We start from the raw sequence: 26,036 nt of genomic DNA on the forward strand, positions 1-26,036 counted from the left end.
AGTATTCTTCAGCTCTAAAAGTTCATATATTGCAGTGGTTTTCAGCCAGGGGTAAATTTGTTCCCTGGGGGACATATAGCAATGTCTGGAGACATTCTTGGTTCTACACCACTAGGAGGTAGGGAGGGTGTGCCACTAGTGAGTAGAGGCCAAGGATGCTGCTAAACATCATACAACGCACAGGACAAACCCATACAAGAAAGAACTATCCAGCCTAAAATATCAGTCATGTCAAACAATTGTAATATGCTGTATTATATCTTCTCAGTTAATATTCTGTCCCATTTTACAGATGAGGAACCTAAGGCATAGGGAGTAACAGTAACAGGCCTAAAGAAATGAAAGAAATTTTATTTTAAATTAAAAATAAATTTTTAAATTTATTTATACATATAAATAAATTTATTTAAATTTGGTATTTAAAAATTACAAAATATTTACTTGGTAAAATATTTTTTAAAAAGAAGACTCAGGGAGGCAGTGTAATAGTGGCTCAGTGGCAGAATTCTCGCCTCCTATTCTGGAGACTTGGGTTCGATTCCCGGTGCCTGCCCATGCAAAAAAAGAAAAAAAAGACTCGGAAGAGTAAATGAAAAGAAATTATATAAAGCTTACCATGGTGCTAGCTCATAGAAGGCTGCCAATAAATGATAGCTAATATTACTGTGATTATTACTAATAAAGGTTATACAACAAAAGTTCACAATGGTTATCTTTAGGTTGTAAAATACGAGTCATTTTCACTTTCTCTTATATTTTCTAAATTTTCATCATTAAAGATATATTTGTTTTATAAGTGCAAAAAACAGTTATTTTGAAAAATATGCCATATAGTAAGAAGCAAAAGGCTTTAGTATAATTCAGTTTAACAACTTATTTCTTGCCTCTACTTCCAAAAAGCCCATGGTAGTAAAAAAGGGCTTTGTCACAAAGATCTTAGAAAATTATTTCTCAATATGCTATATTTGGAAATTGAGAAATATCCCTGTCCTGCATACAGAGAGACAGAAATATAAACAGCAACATATTATGCAAAGTTAGCTACTCCTATCATTATCCAAATGGCAGTATGTAGCTTTGCTAGAACATATATAAAAAAAAAAGAAACTTCATACAATTTTTTCGCAGAGTGTATTTGTTTTGACAAACACAGCATACCTTATCAGCTGTATCATTTTACAATGTAAAGAAGATAAAAGACAAATTAAATATGAATGTTTGTACACTAGATGAGCAGATATAATGAAAAACTAACATGCTGTTATGTTTTTTTCTCATTTTATCAAAATACTTACACTTCTGGCATGAATTCTGGAGAAGGTGGTATATGGTGCCAAAAACTTAGAAGACGAACTTTCCTTTGGACATGAAATATGAATGCTTTTCTAAACAGAAAGGGAAAGATAAAATCTATCAGTAAAGTTATTTCAATGTAAAGCCTCAAAGAAAATGGTAGAATTAGAGGAAATTCTCATCTTTTAAGTATACCTTCTCTAACCCTCCTTCTCCAGCCCACAAAACTATCACTCCCTCATAATTCCCTCATAATTCCCTCATAATTGCTGAGGGCTGCAGTTTAATTTGGTATCTCTGAGAAAAACTTATCTTTTATAAAGTAGAAGTAAAATGTCCCATAGAAGACTGATCAACAATAAGATATGATTGACAAATACAACATTAAGTTTTAGGAGAAAATCTAATACCAGTACTTTCAGTTAGCAGTGGAATAAGGAATAGGATCAGTAGAAGATGGCATAAAAAGACTTAAGGAAACTGCACTAGCAGCCAGGCCTAGAGCCTAAAGGTCAAGTCTAAAAGTAATCTTTCTGCCTATAAGAACCTGCAGAAAAAAATGTTAGACTATTAACATTTAAAGTTACTGGAAACAATTGCTAAAACAAAGTATGGTACAATCATATAATGTGTAAACCCTGCTCAGGCTTGTGATGGCCACTTCTACCTAGGAGTTAAACAGACTGCACATGTTCAAAGATAAGGGTCATTGTCACATAGCTGTATTAGGATTCTCCATGAGTTTTGCCTAGTCATTATCAGATATCTTTCAGCTATTATACCAAGGTTATACTGTATATAATAAGGAAATTATAGCTGGAACTAGATGTTAGATTCAGGTGATGTGACTTGCTTTAGAGTCTTTGTAAAACATTTAAGCTAAGCTATGTTGGTGCTTCAAGGTTGCACATATAAAGGTATAAAAGGCTTAGTAAACCCTTTCCCAAGGATTCAGTCCCTCACTCTACATTAGTGGAATACCAACACTACCACCTAAGAGTCTATCTCTTATAAATGGTTGAGGAGCTGCAGTCACTAAACGGCCCCTAGCCTATTATCTCCTCTGCAGGGACAATGAAAATGTCACCAATTATCAAGATTTTCTGCACCTCTTTATAAAACTGATTCATATTCAACAAGCACAGTTCCTCATCATTTCCTTTCTTTCATTAGAAAGTACAGTTCTCACATATATATATTTTCCATAATGCTCTTATTACAGGTCTTCTAAACCCTTTAAAAGACAATTAGAAATCTATACAAACCGTACCTTTTTAAACAGCATATCCATGCCTGGCTGACTGCAGCCTTTCATTAAATGAGTTTTTGCTTCTAACTATATGACTAAACCCATATAGCTGCAAGAGAGCTGACCTGGATTTGGAATGGCCTCCTATACCAGAAACTAAAACACCAGCTAAACTCTCTTGGCTGAATATTCATACTAGCAAGAAGCCCCAAGAGCTTACTGTTCAGGCCTACATAGGAACTGGGTTTTCTCTCAGAAGACTTAATTTCTTGGAGGCTAATTAAGTGAAAAACTTGAAGAATCTGTGATTTTCCCCTGCTTAACAATGTTGCAAATCAACCTTTAATCCATAAACAGACTGTGAAAGAAGATAACTACTGAGCTACCTTCCAAAGTGAATGGCTTTTCATGAAAAGCTGCAGGAGATCAAAACAGATAAAATTCAGCAGGGGATGGGGGGAGCTAATATGTCACATCAAGATAAAATTCAAAGTCAAAAGTCAAACTGTTTTTCCTTCCAGGGTTAGGCATTTAAGCATAAGGAGAGAGCCACTGTTTAATACAAAATGTAGCAACATCAATAAGTAAAGGGACTCATGGTAGTTAGGAAACATATAAATACTCAATAAGCACTTACTGTCTGAACCCAGCAGGTATACCGCAGAAATTAGCAATGATGTTGGAAGAGATAGAGATTGTGTCAGGGCCTGAGCATGAAGGGAAGAAAAGCAGTCAGCATCCAGAATGTGGATGGATATAAGAAAACATGTGGGAAAAATGGAGGCTTGCAATGTAGTGTTAGCTTTGTTGTCAACTGAACTGGGCTTCAATTTTAGCATACAGTCTAACTGCAATTATTAGGGGCTAATTAATCTCTGTGTCTGCTTATCTAAAAATGGAAAATTAAAATGCCAATCTCACAGTATAGTTGTTATAAACAATTCACTTTTGTAATATTTTACAGTATCATCCATATGCAGTCTCATTCAATATTAACAATCCTATGAGGTAAAATATTATCTCCATTTTATACACGTGGAAATCGAGATTTAGAGAACTAAGTTATTTGTCCAAAATCACATAGCTAGTAAATAACTGTCAGAGTTAATTAAGACTCGGACTCAGATCTCCTCATATTTTCTGCAACACCATAGCTGCTTATGGATGGATAAATATAAAATATTTGTATTATCTTATACAGATAGAGCAATGAATGAACATTTGCCAAAATTTTTATGTAGAAAGACATCCTACAGAATGGGAGAAGATATTTGGAAACAATATACCTTATAAGGGTTTAAAATCCAGAATATATAAAGAACTCTTACAATTCAACATCAAAAAGACAAAGAACCAAATTTAAAACTGGGCAAAAGACTTGTATAGACAGACATCCCTTCAAAGAAGATACACAAATGGCCAGTACCACATGAAAAGATGCTTAACATCAATAACCCTTAGGGAAATGCATATCAAAGCACAATGAGATATCAATCACACCCACTAGAATAGCTATTATTTAAAAACACAGAAAATGAGTGTTGATATGGATGCAGAAGAATAGAATCCTCGTATATTGCGGGTGGGAATGTAGGGTAATGCAGCTTCTGTGGAAAAGTTTGATGTGTCCTCAAAAACTTAAATGTAGAACCACCAAATGAACCAGTAATTCCACTTCTAGGCACCTACCCAAAAGAACTGCAAGCAGGGACTTTAACAGATATCTGTATACCAATGTTCATAGCAGCATTATTAATAATAGCTGAAACTTGGAAGCTACCGAAGTGTCCATCAATGGATGAATGGATAAACAAAATGTGGTATATGCATATAATGGAATATTATTCAACCAAAAGAAAGAATGAAGTGCTGATACATGCTACTACATGGGTGAACCTGTAGACATCATGTTGAATAAAATAAGCCAGACACAAAAGGACAGATATTGCATGATTTCATTTATATGAAATAACTAGAATATGTAAATTCATGGAGACAAAAAGTAGATTACAGGTTACCCATTGTGGGAGGGAGAGGGATTGGTGAGTTAATTTTTAATGGTTGCAGAGCTTTTGTTTGGAGTGATAGAAAGGTTTTGGAAATGGATGGTGATGATGGTAACACAACAATGTAAATGTAATTAATGCCAAAGAATTCTATGCTTGAAAGTAGTTGAAATGGGAAATTCTATGTTGTATATTTGTTACCACATGAATATATATATAAATCTTATGTGAAAAACAAAGTATTCTCTATTTTTGTCAGTATAACTGGAACATTTTACAACCAAAAATACAAGTCTAATTACTACACCCACACCCACCCATTCTCTCTCTCACAAAATCTGGTGCATCCTTCAGGACTCATCTCTCCAGAACATCTAAATTACAGTATGAGTAAGGGAACTCAGATCATGGCTTATGTAACACTTAGCTTGACCATCTACTCAACTCAAATATCCGTGAAAAACTATAAAGTAATATTAACACAGGTTCTTCACCAAGGTCCAGGTAGAGTGTAAGGCTGTGCTGTCTAATACGGTAAGTTCTAGTCACACATACCACATAAGAATATTAAACATTTGAAATATGGCTAATGCAAATGAGGAACTGAATTTTTAATTTAATTTAGGAACTGATATTTAGTTTTGGAAAAGTTTAAAGTATGTTTGGAAGTACTTGGGTGTGTGAATCTACTTTTTCAACTGTAAATTTTATGAAACTTAAATACAGATCAAGAATTTCCAACAAAAACTAGAGGCTCAATTGAGATGTATTGTAAATGTAAAACATACACTGGATTTTGAAGACTTCATAAGAAAAAAGGAATGTAAAATATTTCAATTTTTTATGGATTGAAATAATAGTATTTCAGATATATTGAGTAAACAAAATATATCATTAAAATTAATTTCAATTATTGTGCTGTGCTTTGAAATTTATTGCTTTTTTGTATATATGTTATTTTTCACACACACACACAAAAATACATTTCTTCTAGCCTCCGATGTTCTGGAGCAGCTAGAAGGAAAAATCTGCAATGATGGTATGCTGGTTTGAAAGGATGTATGTCCCCTAGAAAAGCCATGTTTTAATCTAAATCCCATTTCATAAAGGCAGAATAATCCCTATTCAATACTGTGTGTTTGAAACTGTGATCAGATCATCTCCCTGGAGACACAATTTAATCAAGAGTGGTTGTTAAACTGGATTAGGTGACAACATGTCTCTACCCATTTGGGTGGGTCTTGATTAGTCTCTGAAGTCCTATAAAAGAGGAAACATTTTGGAGAATTAGAGATTCGGAGAGAGCAGAGAATGCTGCAGCACCACAAAGCAGAGAGTCCACGAGCCAGAAATCTTTGGAAATGAAGAAGGAAAACGCCTCTCGGGGAGCTTCATGAAACTGGAAGCCAGGAGAGAAAGCTAGCAGATGACGCCATGTTCGCCATGTGCCCTTCCAGCTGAGAGAGAAGCCCTGACTGAGAAGCCCTAACTGTGTTTGTTATGTGCCTTCTCACATAAGAGAGAAACCCTGAACTTCATCGGCCTTCTTGAACCAAGGTATCTTTCCCTGGATGGATGCCTTTGATTGGATATTTCTATAGACTTGTTTTAATTGGGACGTTTTCTTGGCCTTAGAACTGTAAACTAGCAATTCATTAAATTACCCTTTTTAAAAGCCATTCTGTTTCTGCTACATTGCATTCCGGCACCTAGCAAACTAGAACAGATGGTATGGTACCCCATGACAAACTCTGGGACCTGTGCTGTAACTACTTGTTGAAGACTGCTTTGAAAACTACTGCTTTCTTCTTTCTTTGCTTTGTATATATGTCATATTATACAATAAAAAAAGAAAACAAATTAATTTCACCTATTTCTTTTTAATTTTTTTAAAACTTTTTAATTGTATAATATAACATATGTAAAGAGCAAAGAAAGAAAAAAGCAATAGCTTTCAAAGCACTCTTCAGCAGGAAGTTACAGGACAGATCCCAGAGTTTGTCATGGACTACAAAACGATCCTCTCAGATTTTTTCTTTTAGCTGCTCCAGAATATAGGAGGCTAGAAGGCTTAAATATTTTTTTATCATCACAATGAACATTTTTTTTTGTGTGTGAAAAACAACATATATACAAAAAAGCAATAAATTGCAAAGCACAGCACCACACTTAGTTGTAGAACATATTTCAGAGTTGGGCTTGGGTTACAATTCCACAATTTTAGGTTTCTACTTAAGATACTGGAGACTAAAAGAGATACCAATTTAATGATTCAGCAATCATATTCATTTGCTAAATCTTACCTTCTCTGTATAACTTCACCATCACCTTTGATTGTTTTTATTTTTTGTGTGTGTGGCTCCTACAAAATTCAAAATTACATATTTGGGCCACATTATTTATCTATCAGACAGTGCTAGTGTAAGAAAAGTCAGAGTAAGTTTGTATCTAAATATATATATATCACTATGAGGGTGTGCCACAGTGGCTCAGCAGCCAGAGTTCTCGCCTGCCATGCCAGAGACCCGGGTTCGATTCCCGGTGCCTAACCATGAGAAAAAAAAAGTATATGTTACTATGAGAGAAAAATTCTTGACATTGAAAGGCAGCAAAAACTATGAAATAGAGATGATGCAGATTAACAGTAGAAATATCTAAAGTTTATATATGTACTACCATGGTTTTCTGTACAGTGCTACCCAGAAGACATAAAAACTTACCTTGTTTATCTCATTCACAATAAATCCTTCTGAAGCTGTAACCTCTGGGATGCCATCTGGGCCAATACCTTGACAAGTTAGGCTGCCATACAAAGTCGGTTTCCCTATAGAGTACAAAAGAAGTAGATCTCAAAAAATAAGAAGAATTAACATGGTTCTCATTGAAGATCCAGGAAACTGGTCCATGCAAGAAAAACAGGTACTTATGATAAAAGAGAGGAGGCAGTTGTTGAACATTGTGATTATATCAAATGCCACTGATTGTTCAATTTAAAATGGTTAATTTTATGTTATGTGAATTTCATCTCAACAAATTTCAAAGGAGATATTAAAAAAAAGGGAAGTGAAGTGAAAAGAGGACAAGACAAGGGAAATCTAACATGGGAGAAAATATACTCAAGGGCTTACAGCTAGGAACAAAGATTTAGATATGATGTTGTATTTGTTGAGAGAACTATTACAGCTATCTCCACATCAGTCTTACCCCCCCCACCCCCGTCCATAGTGTTGTATAGCCTCACCCCATGCCCCCTGAGCTCTGCACATCAGTTTACGGCACTCCTAGACATGTGCATGTGCATGGGTCCCCAATCATGTCATTCAGCTCTGGGAACCTTAGTTTACAGCAGTCCTAGAACTGCACATGTGCATGGCCCTCAGCCATACTTCCCAGCTCTCAGAAAGTGCTGACCTGAGCAGCAGGGTTACATCCGACCCCAATCCATGAAGGCATAATGCCAACCTGCTGCCACAACTCTACACATGAGCACAAAGGGCCCCATGCCTTGGACCAGTGCACGCCAGGGTTATGCCCCCCAGATCAGTGCACCTGCACAGCTACATCTTTCCTGGCTGTTGGGCACCCACATTCACAAGCATCAGCGTAACATCCCCAACCTGCACCTATCCCTGTCCTAAAACAAATCACCACACTGAGTGCCCCATCCCATATTCTACTCCTCCTGCACATCCATCCACAAACACAAGACTGAGAGAAATCACCTCTGAAAGTAAATCAATGAAGATATTTACATGTTATGAAGACAGCAGAAGATCACTAAGCTTATTACAATGCAGACAGATACAGCCCTGCCTAATGACCACATTAAAACACCAGAGGAGACACAAACTTTGGAACAACTAATCAAAGATGTTCACACAATCCTACTAAATTCTAACATAAGTGGAATGGCAAATGACATAAAGGAAATCCAGAAGACAGTAGAAGAGCATAAAGAGGAATTTGAAAGAATAAATAGAAAAATAGCAGATATCACAGAGATTAAAAACTGTTGATCAAATAAAAACATATTAGAGGCACACAACACCAGACTTGAAGAGACAGAAGAAAGAATAAGTGATATAGAGGATAGGATAACTGACTTTAAAGACTCAAAACAGCAAATGACAAAAAAAGATGGAAAAATTCTAATTGGATCTCAGGGAAATGATGAACAAAACAAAGCACACAAATATAAGAATCATTGGTGTCCCAGAAGGAGAAGAGAGAAGTAAAGAGCTAGAAGAGTAGCTGAGGATATAATGGGGGAAAACTTGCCAACCCTCATAAAAGACATAAATATACAAGTCAAAGAAGCTCAAAGAACTCTAAACAGAATAAATCCAAATAGGCCTTCCCCAAGACACATGCTAATCAGTCTGTCAAATGTTGAAGAGAAGCAGAAAATCCTGAAAACCTCAAAAGAAAAACAATCTACCACATACAAGGGAAACCAAATGAAACTGAGTTCAGAGTACTCAACTAGCACCCTGGAGGTGAGAAGGCAATGGCATGATATATTCAAGATCCTGAAAGAGAATGATTTCAAGCCAAGAATTCTGTACCCAGCCAAATTGTCCTTCAAAACTGAGGGATATTAAAGTATTCACAGACAAACAAGTACTAAAAGAATTTGTCAACAAGAAGCGGCCCTACAAGAAATACTATAAAAAGACTTTTGCCACCTGAAAAAAACAGACAGGTGAGGGAGGTCTGAAGGAGGGTACAGAATTGAAGAGTACCACTAAGAGTAATTTAAAGAATACAAAGAGAAAGGGGGAAAATAATATAGATCTGACAAATAAAATAAAAAAGATAAGATGGTGGATTCAAAAAATGCCTTTTCAGTAATAACTTTGAATGTTAACGGACTAAAAGATACAGACTGGTAGAATGGATTAATAAGCATAATTCAGCTATATGCCACTTACAAGAAACTTATTTTAGACACACGGATACAAACAGATTGAAAGTGAAAGGATGGAAAAAGATTATCCTCACAAATTGTAACCAAAAGAAAGCAGGAGTAGCTATACTAACATCAGACAAAACAGACTTTAAATGTAAAGACATCATCCCGGTGCCTGCCCATGTAAAAAAAACTAATAAAATAAAATAAAAAATGTAAAGACAACATAAGAGACAAGAAGGACACTATATACTAATTAAAGGGTCAATTCACCAAGAAGATATAACAATCATAAATGTTTATGCTTCCAATCAAGAAGCTCCAAAGTACCTGAGACAGATATTGGCAAAACTGAAGGGAGCAATAGCTGTTTCAACATTAATAGTAGGAGACTTCAATACACCACTCTCCTCTACAGATAGAACAACCAGACAGTGGATCAACAAGAAAATAGAGAAGTTAAATAACTTGATAAATGAATTAGAACATTCTCCAGGATAGATCGCATGCTGGGATACAAAACTGGTCTTTATAAATTTAAAAACACTGAAATTATTTCATAGCACTTTCTCTGATCACAATGGGATGTAGCTGGATCTCAACAACCACCAAAGAATGAAAATATTCACAAATATATGAAAATTAAATAACATACTCTTAAACAACCAGTGGGTCAAAGAAGAAATTATTAGAGATATAAATAGCTATCTGGAGATGAGTGAAAATAAGAATACAACTTATCAGAACTTACGGGATGTGGCAAAGGCTGTGCAGAGAGAGAAATTCATTGCCCTAATTGCCTATATTAAAAAATAAGAAAAAGCAAACCTTGAAGACTTAACAGCACACCAGGAGAAACTTGAGAATGAATAGCAAACTAACCCCAAAGCTAATAGAAGAAGAAAAATAACAAAGATTAAAGCAGAGATAAATGAATTGGAGAACAGAGGAACAATAGAAAGAATCAATAAAAGTTGGTTCTTTTGAGAAAAATCAATAAAATTGATGGGCCACTAGCAAGACTGACAAAGAAAAAAAAGAGAGAACAGGCAAATAAACAAAATCAGAATTGAGAAGGGGTGTGTTACCAGAGATCCCGAAAAAAAAAAAAAATAGAATTCATAAGAGGATACTATGAACAACCATATGCCAAAAAACTAGACAACTTAGATGAAATGGACAAATTCCTGAAGACACGCAAACAAGCTACACTGACTCAGGAAGAAATAGAAGATCTCAACAAACCAACCACAAGTATAGAGTTCAGTAATCAAAAATCTTCCTACAAAGAAAAGCCCAGGGCCAGATGGCTTCACAGGGGAATTTTATCAAACATTCTATAAAGAACCAACACCATTTCTGCTCAAACATTTCCAAAAAATTGAGTAAAAAGGATCTCTACCCAACTCATTTTATGAAGATAGTATCATTTATTTTTATTTTTTATTAATTTTTAATTAAAAAATAACAAACGCAAACATTCTTAACATATGATCATTCCATTCTACATATATAATCAGTAATTCATAATATCATCACATAATTGTATATTCATCATCATGATCATTTCTTAGAACATTTGCATCAATTCAGAAAAAGAAATAAAAAGACAACAGAAAAAAATTCATATATACCATACTCCTTACCCCTCCCTTTCATTGATCACTAACATTTCAATCTACTAAAATTATTTTAACATTTGTTCTCCCTATTATTTATTTTTATTCCGTTATGTTTTACTTGTCTGTTGAAAAGGTAGATAAAAAGAGCATCAGACACAAGGTTTTCACAACTACACAGTCACACTGTGAAAGCTATATCATTATACAATCATCTTCAAGAAACACGGCTACTGGAACACAGTTCTATATTTTCAGGCAGTTCCCTCCAGCCTCTCCATTACGTGTTGACTAACAAGGTGATATCTATTTAATGCGTAAGTAAACCCCCCGGATAACCTCTCGACTCTGTTTGGAATCTCTCAGCCATTGACACTTTATTTTGTCTCATTTCACTCGTCCCCCTTTTGATCAAGAAAGTTTTCTCAATCCCTTGATGCTGAGTCCCAGCTCATTCTAGGATTTCTGTCCCACATTGCCAGGAAGGTCCACACCCCTGGGACTCATGTCCCACCTAGAGAGGGGGAGGGCAGTGAGTTTGCGTGTTGTGTTGGATGGAGATAAGGCCACATCTGAGCAACAAAAGAGATTTTCTTGGGGGTGACACTTAGGCCTAATTTTAAGTAGGCTTGACCTATCCTTTGCAGGGTTAAGTTTCATATGAACAAACCCCAAGACTAGGGGCTCAGCCTATAGCTTTGGTTGTCCACACTGCTAGTGAGAATATCAAGAATTCTCCACTTGGGGAAGTTGAATTTTCCCCTTTCTCACCATTCCCCCAAGGGGACTCTGCAAATATATTTTTGTATTAATTAAAAAAAATTAACAAACAAAACATTAAGATATCATTCCATTCTACATATACAATCAATAATTCTTAATATTATCACATAGTTGCATATTCATCATTTCTTAGAACATTTGTATCGATTTAGAAAAAGAAATAAAAAGACAACAGAAAAATAAATAAAACGATAACAGAGAAAAAAAAAAGATTATAAATACCATACCCCTTACCCCTCACTTTCATTTACCACTAGCATTTCAAACTAAATTTATTTTAACATTTGGTCCCCATATTTATTTTTATTCCATATGTTCTACTCTTCTGTTGATATAGTAGCTAAAAGGAGCATCAGAAACAAGGTTTTCACATTCACAGAGTCTCATTGTGAAAGCTATATCATTGTTCAATCATCATCAAGAAACATGGTTACTGGAACACAGCTCTACATTTTCAGGCAGTTCCCTCCAGCCTCTCCAGTACATCTTGAACAACAAGGTGATATCTACTTAATGCATAAGAATAACCTCCAGGATAACCTCTCAACTCTGGAATCTCTCAGCCATTGACACTTAGTCTCATTTCACTCTTTCCCCTTTGGTCGAGAAGGTTCTCTCAATCCCTTGATGTTAATTCTCAGCTCATTCTAGGGTTTTTCTCAGTCCCTGGATGCTGAGTCTCAGCTCATTCCAGGATCTCTGTCCCATGTTGCCAGAAAGGTCCACAACCCTGGGAGTCATGTCCCATGCAGAGAGGGGGACGGTGGTGAGACTGCTCGTCATGTTGGCTGGAGAGAGAGGCCACATCCGAGCAACAAAAGAGGCTCTCTTGGGGGTGACTCTTAGGCCTAAATTTTAAGTAGACTTGACCTATCCTTTGTGGGGTTGTTTCATATGAACAAACCCCAAGACTGGGGGCTCAGCCTATAGCTTTGGTTGTCCACACTGCTTGTGAGAATATCAAGAATTCAACTTGGGGAAGTTGAATTTCTCCCCACTCTCACCATTCCCCGAAGGGGGTTTGCAAATACTTTTCCAGTCACTGATCAAATCACTCTGGGATTCATCGGGGCATCACTCTGGACAAACCAACAAAATCTCATTTCTTACCTGAGATTCCAAGTACTTATGACATTCAATCAAACTATCTACATGAGCTATATTTGGAAATGCTCTAGTCAAAATATAAATTTTGTAACAAATAAACATTTTTTGCTTTAGTCTCACACATAAGGTGACATTTTAAAGTATTAATTATCCTCTATTTTCAGCACCCTGCAATAATGACATTCATTCCTTTGTTCTTCCTCATGCAAAAACATTTTTAAAATTTGTACATTGTACATTTCACTATTATTATACACTCTAGGCATTCCTAAATTATACCATCTCAATCTTTACCATCTATCTTTCTTTCTGATTTTATTTATGTCCCCAGCCCTCCTCCCTCTATCATTCTCACATGCAGCTTCACTCAGTGTTTTAACATAATTACATTACAGTTAGGTAGTATTGTACTGTCCATTTCTGCGTTTTTATATTCAGTCCTGTTGCACAATCTGTACCCCCTCAGCTCCAATTACCCAATATCTCACCCTATTTCTATCTCCTGATGGTCTCTGTTACCAAGGAAATATTCCAAGTTTATTCACTGATGTCAGTTCATATCAGTGAGACCATACAGTATTTGTCCTTTTGTTTCTGGCTAATCATACTCAGCGTAATGTCCTTAAGGTCCATTCATGTTGTTACATAATTCATAACTTTATTCTGTCTTACAGCTGCATAATATTCCATCTTATGTAAATGTCACAGTTTGTTTAGCCAACTGTCTGTTGATGGACATTTTGGCTGTTTCCATCTCTTGGTAACTGTTAATAATGCTTCTGTAAACATTGGTGTGTAAATGTCCATTTGTGTCTTTGGCCTCGTGTCCTTTGGGTAGAGACAGCATATAGATGGGTCCTGTTTTTCAATCCATTCTGCCAGACTATGTCTTTTGATTGGAGAGTTTAAGCCATTAACATTCAGTGTTACTACTGCATGGGTAGTACTTCTACTATTTTGCCTTCTGGATTTTATATGTCATATCTAATTTTCCTTTTTACCTTTACTCATAGTCTTCCTTTCTACACTCTTCTCCACACCTCTCTCTTCTGTCTTTGTATCTGTCTCTAGTGTTTCCTTTAGTATTTCTTGCAGAGCTGGTCTCTTGGTCATAAATTCTCTCAGTGATTTTTTTGTCTGAAAATGTTTTAATTTCTCCCTCATTTTTGAAGGACAGTTTTGCTGGATATAGAGTTCTTGGTTGGCAGTTTTTCTCTTTTAATAATTTAAATATATTATCCCACTGTCTTCTCGTCTCCATGGTTTCTGCGCATAGTATTATTGGGCTTCCCTTGTATGTGATGGATTGCTTTTCTCTTGCTGCTTTCAAGATCCTCTCTTTCTCTTTGACCTCTGACATTCTGATTATTAAATGTCTTGGAGTATGTCTATTTGGATCTATTCTCTTTGGGGTATTTCCCTCTGAGAATTGTCTGTTCAAGTCTTTTGCCCATTTTGTAATTGGATTATCTGTCTTTTTGTTGTTGAGTTGAACAATCTCTTTATATATTCTGGACACTAGACCTTGATCTGATATATCTTTTTCAAATATCATCTCCCATTGTGTAGTTTGTCTTTTTATTTTCTTGGCAAAGTTTTTTGATGCACAAAAGTGTTTAATTTTGAGGAGTTCCCATTTCTTTCTTTCTTTCTTCAATGGTCGTGCTTTGGTTGTAAGGTCTAGGAAACTGCCTCTTAGTATAAGATATTTCCCTACATTTTCTCCTAAAAGTTTTATGGTCTTAAACCTAATTGTTTAGGTCTTTGATCCATTTTGAGTTAATTTTTGTATACGGTGTGAGATACGGGTCCTCTTTCATTCTTTTGCATATGAATAATTCAGTTCTCCATGCATCATTTATTGAAGATACTGTTCTGTCCCAGGTGAGTTGGCTTGACTGCCTTATCAAAGATCAATTGTCCATAGATGAGAAGGTCTATATCTGAACACTCTATTCTATTCAAAACAACAATACCATGCTGTTTTGACCACTGTGGCTTCATAATACACCTTAAAATCAGGTAGTGAGAGACCTCCGACCTCATTTTTTTCCCCCTCAGGATATTTTTAGCTATTAGGGCACCCTGCCCTTACAGATAATTTGGTTATTGGTTTTTCTATTTCTGAAAAGTAAGTTTTTGGGATTATAATTGGTATTGCATTGAATCTGTAAATGAATTTAGGTAGACTTGATATCTTAACTATTTAGTCTTCCAATCCATGAACACAGTATGCCCTCCCATTTATTTAGGTCTTCTTTGATTTCTTTTAACAATTTCTTGTAGGTTCCTTTCTATAGGTCTTTCAACTCTCTAGTTAAATTTACTCCTAAATATTTTATTCTTTTGGTTGCAACTGTAAATGGAATTTTTTTCTTGACTTCCTCCTCAGATTGTTCATTGCTAGTGTATAGAAACACTACAGATTTTTGAGTGTTGATTTTGCAACCTGCCACTTTGCTGTATTCATTTATTAGCTCTAGTAGCTCTACTGTGGATTTTTCAGGGTTTTCGACGTAAAGTATCATATCATTTGCAAACAGTGAGAGTTTTACTTCTTCCTTTCCAATTTTGATGTCTTGTATTTCTTTTTCTTGTCTAATTGCTCTGGCTAGAACTTCCAACACAATGTTGAATAACAGTGGTGACAGTGGACATCCTTGTCTTATTCCCGACCTTAGGGGGAAAGTGTCCAGGTTTTCCCCATTGAGGATGATGTTAGCTATGGTTGTTTCATATATTCCCTTTATTATTTTGAGGAAGTTCTCTTCTATTCCTATCCTTTGAGGTGTTTTCAACAGGAAAGGATGCTGAATTTTGTCAAATGCCTTTTCTGCATGAATTGAGATGACCATGTGGTTTTTCTGCTTTGATTTGTTGATATGGTGTCTTATATTAATTGATTTTCTTATGTTGAACCATCCTTACATACTTGGGATGAATCCTACTTGGTCATGATGTATAATTCTTTTACTGTGCTGCTGGATTCAATGTGCTATAATTTTGTGGAGGATTTTTGGATCTACATTCGTTAGAGATATTGGTCTGTAGTTTTCTCTTTTGTAATATCTTTGTCTGGCTTTGGTATGAGGGTGATATGGCTTTGTAGAATGAGGTAGGTAGCTTTCCCTCCTTTTCATTTTTTTTTGAAGAGTTGAGCAGGATTGGTACTAATTCTTTCTGGAATGTTTGGTAGAATTCATATGTGAAGCCATCTGGTCCTGGACTTTTCTTTTTGGGGAGCTTCTTAATGACGGATTCAATTTCTTTACTTGTGATTGGTTTGTTGAGGTCATCTATTTCTTCTTGAATCAGTGTTGGTTGTTCATGCCTTTCTAGAAAGCTGTCCATTTCATCTACATTGTCGAGTTTATTAGCATAAAGTTGTTCATAGTATCCTCTCATTACTTCCCTTATTTCTGTGGGGTCAGTGGTTATGTCTCCTCTTCCATTTCTGATTTTATTTATTTGCATCCTCTCTCTTCTTCTTTTTGTCAACCTCGCTAAGGGTCCATAAATCTTTCTGATTTTCTCATAGAACCAACTTCTGGTTTTCTTGATTTTCTCGATTGTTTTCATGTTCTCAATTTCAGTTATTTGTGTTCTAATCTTCATTACTTCTTTCCTTTTGTTTGCTTTGGGGTTAGTTCGCTGTTCTTTCTCTAGTTCTTCCAAGTAGACAGCTAACTCCTTGATTTTTGCCCTTTCTTCCTTTTTGATATAGGAATTTAGGGCAATAAATTTCCCTCAGCACTGCCTTTGCTGCATCCCATAAATTTTGATATGTTGGGCTTTCATTTTCATTTACCTTAAGATATTTATTGATTTCTCTTGTAATTTCTTCCTTGACCCACTGGTTGTTTAAGATTGTGTTGTTGAGCCTCCATATATTTGTGAATTTTCTGGCACCCCTCCTATTATTGATTTCCTCATTTTATGAAGCTAAAAATCATTTTAATATCAAAAACTTGGTAAAGATGCTATAAGAAAGGAAAACTGCAGGCCAATCTCCCTAATGAACATAGATACAAAAATTCTCATAAAATATTAGCAAATTGAATCTAACAACACATTAAAAGAATTTTACACAATGATCAAGTGGGGTTTATAACAGGAATGCAAGGATGGTTCAATGCATGAAAATCAATTAATGTAATACAGCACACTAACAAACTGAAAGGGAAAAATCACATGATCATCTCGATTGATGCTGAAAAAGCGTTCGACAAAATTCAGCATCCTTTTCTGATAAAACACTCCAAAAGATAGGAATCAAAGGTAACTACCTCAGTATAATAAAGGGAATATAAAAAAAACTCGATAGCGAGCCTTGTAGTCAATGGAGAGACTGAAAGCTTATCCCCTAATATCAGGAATAAGACAAGGATGCCCACTGTCACCACTATTACTCAACAATTTGCTAGAAGTTCTAGCTTGAGCAATCAGGTGGGACAAAGAAATAAAAGGCATCCAAATTGGAAAGGAAGAAGTAAAACTCTTATATCTGCAGATGATATGATACTACACTTGGAAGATCCTGAGAAATCTACAGCAAAGTTACTTGAGCTAATTAACAAATTCAGCAAGGTGGCAGGATATAAAATTAATGTGCAAAATCAGTAACATTTTGCTGGAAGATGGCGGCTTAGTAAGACGCGCGGATCTTAGTTTCTTCTCCAGGACACCTACTAGGGGAGTAGAAACGATACAGAAAGCGCCCAAAGCCACAACAGAGATAAAAAAGACAGCGTACCCCATCCTGGAACGGCTGGCTGGCTGAGAGAAGCAGCTCGGGTGAGATCGCGGAGGCGCGCGGGCCTTATCGGGCGGGGTGGCAAGCGGCCGGAGTTATTCCCTTCCCCCTTCCCGGGCTGGCTGGGAGAATTGGAGAGGCAGTCGCCTGAGACCAAGGCGGCTGGCGCCCACACCACGCACAGCCCCCGGACCAACTGAGAGAATTGGATCGGAAACCCCCAGGCCGCGGAGAACGGTGACGGGTGGGGGAGGCCCCTTCCAAACCCATGACTCCCGGGGAACGTGCACTCTCTCGGGCGGGCCGCTGCCGCTGGCGCCCTCCCGCCACGCTTGTTGCCCAGGGCCGACTAGGAAATTCGGACGGGCTCTTTCCCTGGCTGCGGCGACCAGCAACCCTCCCTGCGTTCGGACCCCAGGCCGGCTCAGGCCGCTTCGGTTAGCGAACCCCCAGGACGGCGAGAATTTTCCAAAGTTTAAGGTCCCACACCACCTTTTACTGGTGGGACCCGCAGACAAACGTGTGCCACGAGCGCCACCTACTGGGCAGGATAAGAAAAACAGAACCCAGAGATTTCACAGAAAAATCTTCCAAACTTTTGGATCCAATACCCAGGGAAATCTGTCTAAATGCGCAGACGCCAACAGAAGATAACGGATCACGCTCAAATAATTGAAAATATGGCCCAGTCAAAGGAACAAACCAATAGTTCAAATGAGATACAGGAGCTGAGACAACTAATGCTAAATATACGAACAGAAATGGAAAACCTCTTCAAAAACGAAATTGATAAATTGAGGGAGGACATGAAGAAGACATGGGCTGAACAGAAAGAAGAAATAGAAAAACTGAAAAAGCAAATCACAGAACTTATGGAAGTGAAGTACAAAGTAGAAAAGATAGAAAAAACAATGGATACCTACAATGATAGATTCAAAGAGACAGAAGATAGAATTAGTGATTTGGAGGATGGAACATCTGAATTCCAAAAAGAAACAGAAACTATCGGGAAAAGAATGGAAAAATTTGAACAGGGTATCAGGGAACTCAAGGACAATATGATCCGCACAAATATACGTGTTGTGGGTGTCCCAGAAGGAGAAGAGAAGGGAAAAGGAGGAGAAAAACTAATGGAAGAAATTTTCACTGAAAATTTCCCAACTCTTATGAAAGACCTAAAATTACAGATCCAAGAAGTGCAGCGCACCCCAAAGAGATTAGACCCAAATAGGCGTTCTCCAAGACACTTACTAGTTAGAATGTCAGAGGTCAAAGAGAAAGAGAGGATCTTGAAAGCAGCAAGAGAAAAACAATCCATCACATACAAGGGAAACCCAATAAGACTATGTGTAGATTTCTCAGCAGAAACCATGGAGGCTAGAAGACAGTGGGATGATATATTTAAATTACTAAAAGAGAAAAACTGCCAACCAAGACTCCTATATCCAGCAAAATTGTCCTTCAAAAATGAGGGAGAAATTAAAACACTCTCAGACAAAAAGTCACTGAGAGAATTTGTGACCAGGAGACCAGCTCTGCAAGAAATACTAAAGGGAGCACTAGAGTCAGAACCAAAAAGACAGAAGAGAGAGGTATGGAGAAGAGTGTAGAAAGAAGGAAAGTCAGATATGATATATATATAATACAAAAGGCAAAATGGCAGAGGAAAATATTATCCAAAGAGTAATAACACTAAATGTTAATGGACTGAATTCCCCAATCAAAAGACATAGATTGGCAGAATGGATTAAAAAACAGGATCCTTCCATATGCTGTCTACAGGAAACACATCTTAGACCCAAAGATAAATATAGGTTGAAAGTGAAAGGTTGGGAAAAGATATTTCATGCAAATAACAACCAGAAAATAGCAGGAGTGGCTATACTAATATCCAACAAGTTAGACTTCAAATGTAAAACAGTTAAAAGAGACAAAGAAGGACACTATATACTAATAAAAGGAACAATTAAACAAGAAGACATCACAATCATAAATATTTATGCACCGAACCAGAATGCCCAAAAATACGTGAGGAATACACTGCAAACACTGAAAAGGGAAATAGACACAAATACCATAATAGTTGGAGACTTCAATTCACCACTCTCATCAATGGACAGAACATCTAGACAGAGGATCAATAAAGAAATAGAGAATCTGAATATTACTATAAATGAGCTAGACTTAACAGACATTTATAGGACATTACATCCCACAACAGCAGGATACACCTTTTTCTCAAGTGCTCATGGATCATTCTCAAAGATAGACCATATGCTGGGTCACAAAGCAAGTCTTAACAAATTTAAAAAGATTGAAATCATACACAACACTTTCTCGGATCATAAAGGAATGAAGTTGGAAATCAATAATAGGCAGAATGCCAGAAAATTCACAAATACATGCAGGCTCAACAACACACTCTTAAACAACGAGTGGGTCAAAGAAGAAATTGCAAGAGAAATTAGTAAATACCAGGAGGCAAATGAAAATGAAAACACAACATATCAAAACTTATGGGATGCAGCAAAGGAAGTGCTAAGAGGGAAATTTATTGCCCTAAATGCCTATATCAGAAAAGAAGAAAAGGCAAAAATGCAGGAATTAACTGTTCAATTGGAAGAACTGGAGAAAGAACAGCAAACTAATCCCAAAGCAAGCAGAAGGAAAGAAATAACAAAGATCAGAGCACAAATAAATGAAATTGAAAATATGAAAACAGTAGAGAAAATCAATAAGACCAGAAGTTGGTTCTATGAGAAAATCAATAAGATTGATGGGCCCCTATCAAGATTGACAAAAAGAAGAAGAGAGAGGATGCAAATAAATAAGATCAGAAATGGAAGAGGAGACATAACTACTGACCTCACAGAAATAAAGGAGGTAATAACAGGATACTATGAACAACTTTACGCTAATAAATACAACAATTTAGAGGAAATGGACGGGTTCCTGGAAAGACATGAACAACCAACTTTGACTCAAGAAGACATAGATGACCTCAACAAACCAATCACAAGTAAAGAAATTGAATTAGTCATTCAAAAGCTTCCTAAAAAGAAAAGTCCAGGACCAGATGGCTTCACATGTGAATTCTACCAAACGTTCCAGAAAGAATTAGTACCAATTCTCTTCAAACTCTTCAAAAAAATCGAAGTGGAGGGAAAACTACCTAATTCATTCTATGAAGCCAACATCACCCTCATACCAAAACCAGGCAAAGATATTACGAAAAAAGAAAACTACAGACCAATCTCTCTAATGAATACAGATGCAAAAATCCTCAATAAAATTCTAGCAAATCGTATCCAACAGCACATTAAAAGAATTATACATCATGACCAAGTAGGATTCATCCCAGGTATGCAAGGATGGTTCAACATAAGAAAATCAATTAATGTAATACACCATATCAACAAATCAAAGCAGAAAAATCACATGATCATCTCAATTGATGCAGAGAAGGCATTTGACAAGATTCAACATCCTTTCCTGTTGAAAACACTTCAAAAGATAGGAATACAAGGGAACTTCCTTAAAATGATAGAGGGAATATATGAAAAACCCACAGCTAATATCATCCTCAATGGGGAAAAATTGAAAACTTTCCCCCTAAGATCAGGAACAAGACAAGGATGTCCACTATCACCACTATTATTCAACATTGTGTTGGAGGTTCTAGCCAGAGCAATTAGACAAGAAAAAGAAATACAAGGCATCAAAATTGGAAAGGAAGAAGTAAAATTATCACTGTTTGCAGACGATATGATACTATACGTTGAAAACCCGGAAAAATCCACAACAAAACTACTAGAGCTAATAAATGAGTACAGCAAAGTAGCAGGTTACAAGATCAACATTCAAAAATGTGTAGCATTTCTATACACTAGTAATGAACAAGCTGAGGGGGAAATCAAGAAACGAATCCCATTTACAATTGCAACTAAAAGAATAAAATACCTAGGAATAAATTTAACTAAAGAGACAAAAAACCTATATAAAGAGAACTACAAAAAACTGCTAAAAGAAATCACAGAAGACCTAAATAGATGGAAGGGCATACCGTGTTCATGGATTGGAAGACTAAATATAGTTAAGATGTCAATCCTACCTAAATTGATTTACAGATTCAATGCAATACCAATCAAAATCCCAACAACTTATTTTTCAGAAATAGAAAAACCAATAAGCAAATTTATCTGGAAGGGCAGGGTGCCCCGAATTGCTAAAAACATCTTGAGGAAAAAAAACGAAGCTGGAGGTCTCGCGCTGCCTGACTTTAAGGCATATTATGAAGCCACAGTGGTCAAAACAGCATGGTATTGGCATAAAGATAGATATATCGACCAATGGAATCGAATAGAGTGCTCAGATATAGACCCTCTCATCTATGGACATTTGATCTTTGATAAGGCAGTCAAGCCAACTCACCTGGGACAGAGCAGTCTCTTCAATAAATGGTGCCTAGAGAACTGGATATCCATATGCAAAAGAATGAAAGAAGACCCATCTCTCACACCCTATACAAAAGTTAACTCAAAATGGATCAAAGATCTAAACATTAGGTCTAAGACCATAAAACAGTTAGAGGAAAATGTTGGGAGATATCTTATGGATCTTACAACTGGAGGCGGTTTTACAGACCTTAAACCCAAAGCAAGAGCACTGAAGAAGGAAATAAATAAATGGGAACTCCTCAAAATTAAACACTTTTGTGCATCAAAGAACTTCATCAAGAAAGTAGAAAGACAGCCTTCACAATGGGAGACAATATTTGGAAATGATATATCAGATAAAGGTCTAGTATCCAGAATTTATAAAGAGATTGTTCATCTCAACAACAAAAAGACAGCCAACCCAATTACAAAATGGGAAAAAGACTTGAACAGACACCTCTCAGAAGAGGAAATACGGATGGCCAAGAGGCACATGAAGAGATGCTCAATGTCCCTGGCCATTAGAGAAATGCAAATCAAAACCACAATGAGATATCATCTCACACCCACCAGAATGGCCATTATCAACAAAACAGAAAATGACAAGTGCTGGAGAGGATGCGGAGAAAGAGGCACACTTATCCACTGTTGGTGGGAATGTCAAAGGGTGCAACCACTGTGGAAGGCAGTTTGGCGGTTCCTCAAAAAGCTGAATATAGAACTGCCATATGACCCAGCAATACCATTGCTAGGTATCTACTCAAAGGACTTAAGGGCAAAGACACAAACGGACATTTGCACACCAATGTTTATAGCAGCATTATTTACAATTGCAAAGAGTTGGAAACAGCCAAAATCTCCATCAACAGAAGAGTGGCTAAACAAACTGTGGTATATACATACGATGGAATATTATGCAGCTTTAAGACAAGATAAACTTATGAACCATGTAATAACATGGATGGACCTAGAGAATATTATGCTGAGTGAATCCAGCCAAAAACTAAAGGACAAATACTGTATGGTCCCACTGATGTGAACGGTCATTCGAGAATAAACTTGAAATATGTCATTGGTAACAGAGTTCAGCAGGAGTTAGAAACAGGGTAAGACAATGGGTAATTGAAGCTGAAGGGATACAGACTGTGCAACAGGACTAGATACAAAAACTCAAAAATGGACAGCACAATAATACCTAATTGTAAAGTAATCATGTTAAAACACTGAATGAAGCTGCATCTGAGCTATAGGTTTTTGTTTTGTTTTATGTTGTTTTGTTTTGATTTTACTATTATTACTTTTATTTTTTTCTCTATATTAACATTCTATATCTTTTTCGGTTATGTTGCTAGTTCTTCTAAACCAATGCAAATGTACTAAGAAATGATGATCATGCATCTATGTGATGATGTTAAGAATTAATGATTGCATGTGTAGAATGGTATGATCTCTAAATGTTGGGTTAATTTCTTTTTTTCCGTTAATTAAAAAAAAAAAAAAAAAGAGAAGGGATAATTGGAGATGAAGGGATACAGACTGTACAACGGGACTGGATATAAAAACTCAGAAATGGACAGCACAATACTACCCAATTGTAATGCAATTATGTTAAAACACTGAATGAAGCTGCATGTGAGGTATAGGTTTTTTGTTTTTGTTTTTTTTGTTTTTTTTTCTTTCTATTATTGTTTTAATTCTTATTCTGTTGTCTTTTTATTTCTTTTTCTAAATCGATGCAAATGTACTAAGAAATGATGAATATGCAACTATGTGATGTTATTAAGAATTACTGATTGTACATGTAGATTGGAATGATTTCTAATTGTTTTGTTAATTCTTTTTTTAATTAATAAAAAAAAATACATAAAAAAAAAAAAAAGAATTATACATCATGACCAAGTAGGATTCATCCCAGGTATGCAAGGATGGGTCAACATAAGAAAATCAATTAATGTAATACACCATATCAACAAATCAAAGCAGAAAAATCACATGATCATCTCAATTGATGCAGAGAAGGCATTCGACAAGATTCAACATCCTTTCCTGTTGAAAACACTTCAAAAGATAGGAATACAAGGGAACTTCCTTAAAATGATAGAGGGAATATATGAAAAACCCACAGCTAATATCATCCTCAATGGGGAAAAATTGAAAACTTTCCCCCTAAGATCAGGAACAAGACAAGGATGTCCACTATCACCACTATTATTCAACATTGTGTTGGAGGTTCTAGCCAGAGCAATTAGACAAGAAAAAGAAATACAAGGCATCAAAATTGGAAAGGAAGAAGTAAAATTATCACTGTTTGCTGACGATATGATACTATACGTTGAAAACCCAGAAAAATCCACAACAAAACTACTAGAGGGCGGCCCGCGGTGGCTCAGCGGGCAAAGTGCTTGCCTGCCATGCCGGAGGACCTCGGTTCGATTCCCGGCCCCAGCCCATGTAAAAAACAAACAAACAAACAAAATACAATAAAACAAGAAAATGTTTAAAGATGTTTCCTTTCCTTCCTTCTATCCTTCCTTCCTTCTCTCTGTCTTTCCTTCCCTTCCTCCCTCTCTCTTTAAAAAAAAAAAAAAAAAAAAAAAAAAAAAAACTACTAGAGCTAATAAATGAGTACAGCAAAGTAGCAGGTTACAAGATCAACATTCAAAAATCTGTAGCATTTCTATACACTAGTAATGAACAAGCTGAGGAGGAAATCAAGAAACGAATCCCATTTACAATTGCAACTAAAAGAATAAAATACCTAGGAATAAATTTAACTAAAGAGACAAAAAACCTATATAAAGAAAACTACAAAAAACTGCTAAAAGAAATCACAGAAGACCTAAATAGATGGAAGGGCATACCGTGTTCATGGATTGGAAGACTAAATATAGTTAAGATGTCAATCCTACCTAAATTGATTTACAGATTCAATGCAATACCAATCAAAATCCCAACAACTTATTTTTCAGAAATAGAAAAACCAATAAGCAAATTTATCTGGAAGGGCAGGGTGCCCCGAATTGCTAAAAACATCTTGAGGAAAAAAAACGAAGCTGGAGGTCTCGCGCTGCCTGACTTTAAGGCATATTATGAAGCCACAGTGGTCAAAACAGCATGGTATTGGCATAAAGATAGATATATCGACCAATGGAATCGAATAGAGTGCTCAGATATAGACCCTCTCATCTATGGACATTTGATCTTTGATAAGGCAGTCAAGCCAACTCACCTGGGACAGAGCAGTCTCTTCAATAAATGGTGCCTAGAGAACTGGATATCCATATGCAAAAGAATGAAAGAAGACCCATCTCTCACACCCTATACAAAAGTTAACTCAAAATGGATCAAAGATCTAAACATTAGGTCTAAGACCATAAAACAGTTAGAGGAAAATGTTGGGAGATATCTTATGGATCTTACAACTGGAGGCGGTTTTACAGACCTTAAACCCAAAGCAAGAGCACTGAAGAAGGAAATAAATAAATGGGAACTCCTCAAAATTAAACACTTTTGTGCATCAAAGAACTTCATCAAGAAAGTAGAAAGACAGCCTTCACAATGGGAGACAATATTTGGAAATGATATATCAGATAAAGGTCTAGTATCCAGAATTTATAAAGAGATTGTTCATCTCAACAACAAAAAGACAGCCAACCCAATTACAAAATGGGAAAAAGACTTGAACAGACACCTCTCAGAAGAGGAAATACGGATGGCCAAGAGGCACATGAAGAGATGCTCAATGTCCCTGGCCATTAGAGAAATGCAAATCAAAACCACAATGAGATATCATCTCACACCCACCAGAATGGCCATTATCAACAAAACAGAAAATGACAAGTGCTGGAGAGGATGCGGAGAAAGAGGCACACTTATCCACT

General features: G+C 36.3%; 1 protein-coding gene across 5 annotated transcripts in view; it reads right to left on the minus strand.

Annotated features, from left to right (window-relative positions):
* PAAF1 (proteasomal ATPase associated factor 1) overlaps positions 1-26,036 on the minus strand; it is a 159,173-nt gene that overhangs the window by 123,112 nt on the left and 10,025 nt on the right. For all 5 annotated transcript variants that reach the window (XM_077113619.1, XM_077113617.1, XM_077113616.1 and 2 more), the window contains exons 3-4: positions 7,269-7,372; positions 1,296-1,385 (exon numbers count right to left, since the gene is read on the minus strand). In XM_077113619.1, coding sequence (XP_076969734.1) covers positions 1,296-1,385; positions 7,269-7,372 — 194 coding nt within the window. The remainder of the gene's footprint in view (positions 1-1,295; positions 1,386-7,268; positions 7,373-26,036) is intronic.

This window comes from Tamandua tetradactyla, chromosome 8, assembly GCF_023851605.1.
Source record: "Tamandua tetradactyla isolate mTamTet1 chromosome 8, mTamTet1.pri, whole genome shotgun sequence".
NCBI classification, from domain to species: domain Eukaryota; kingdom Metazoa; phylum Chordata; class Mammalia; order Pilosa; family Myrmecophagidae; genus Tamandua; species Tamandua tetradactyla.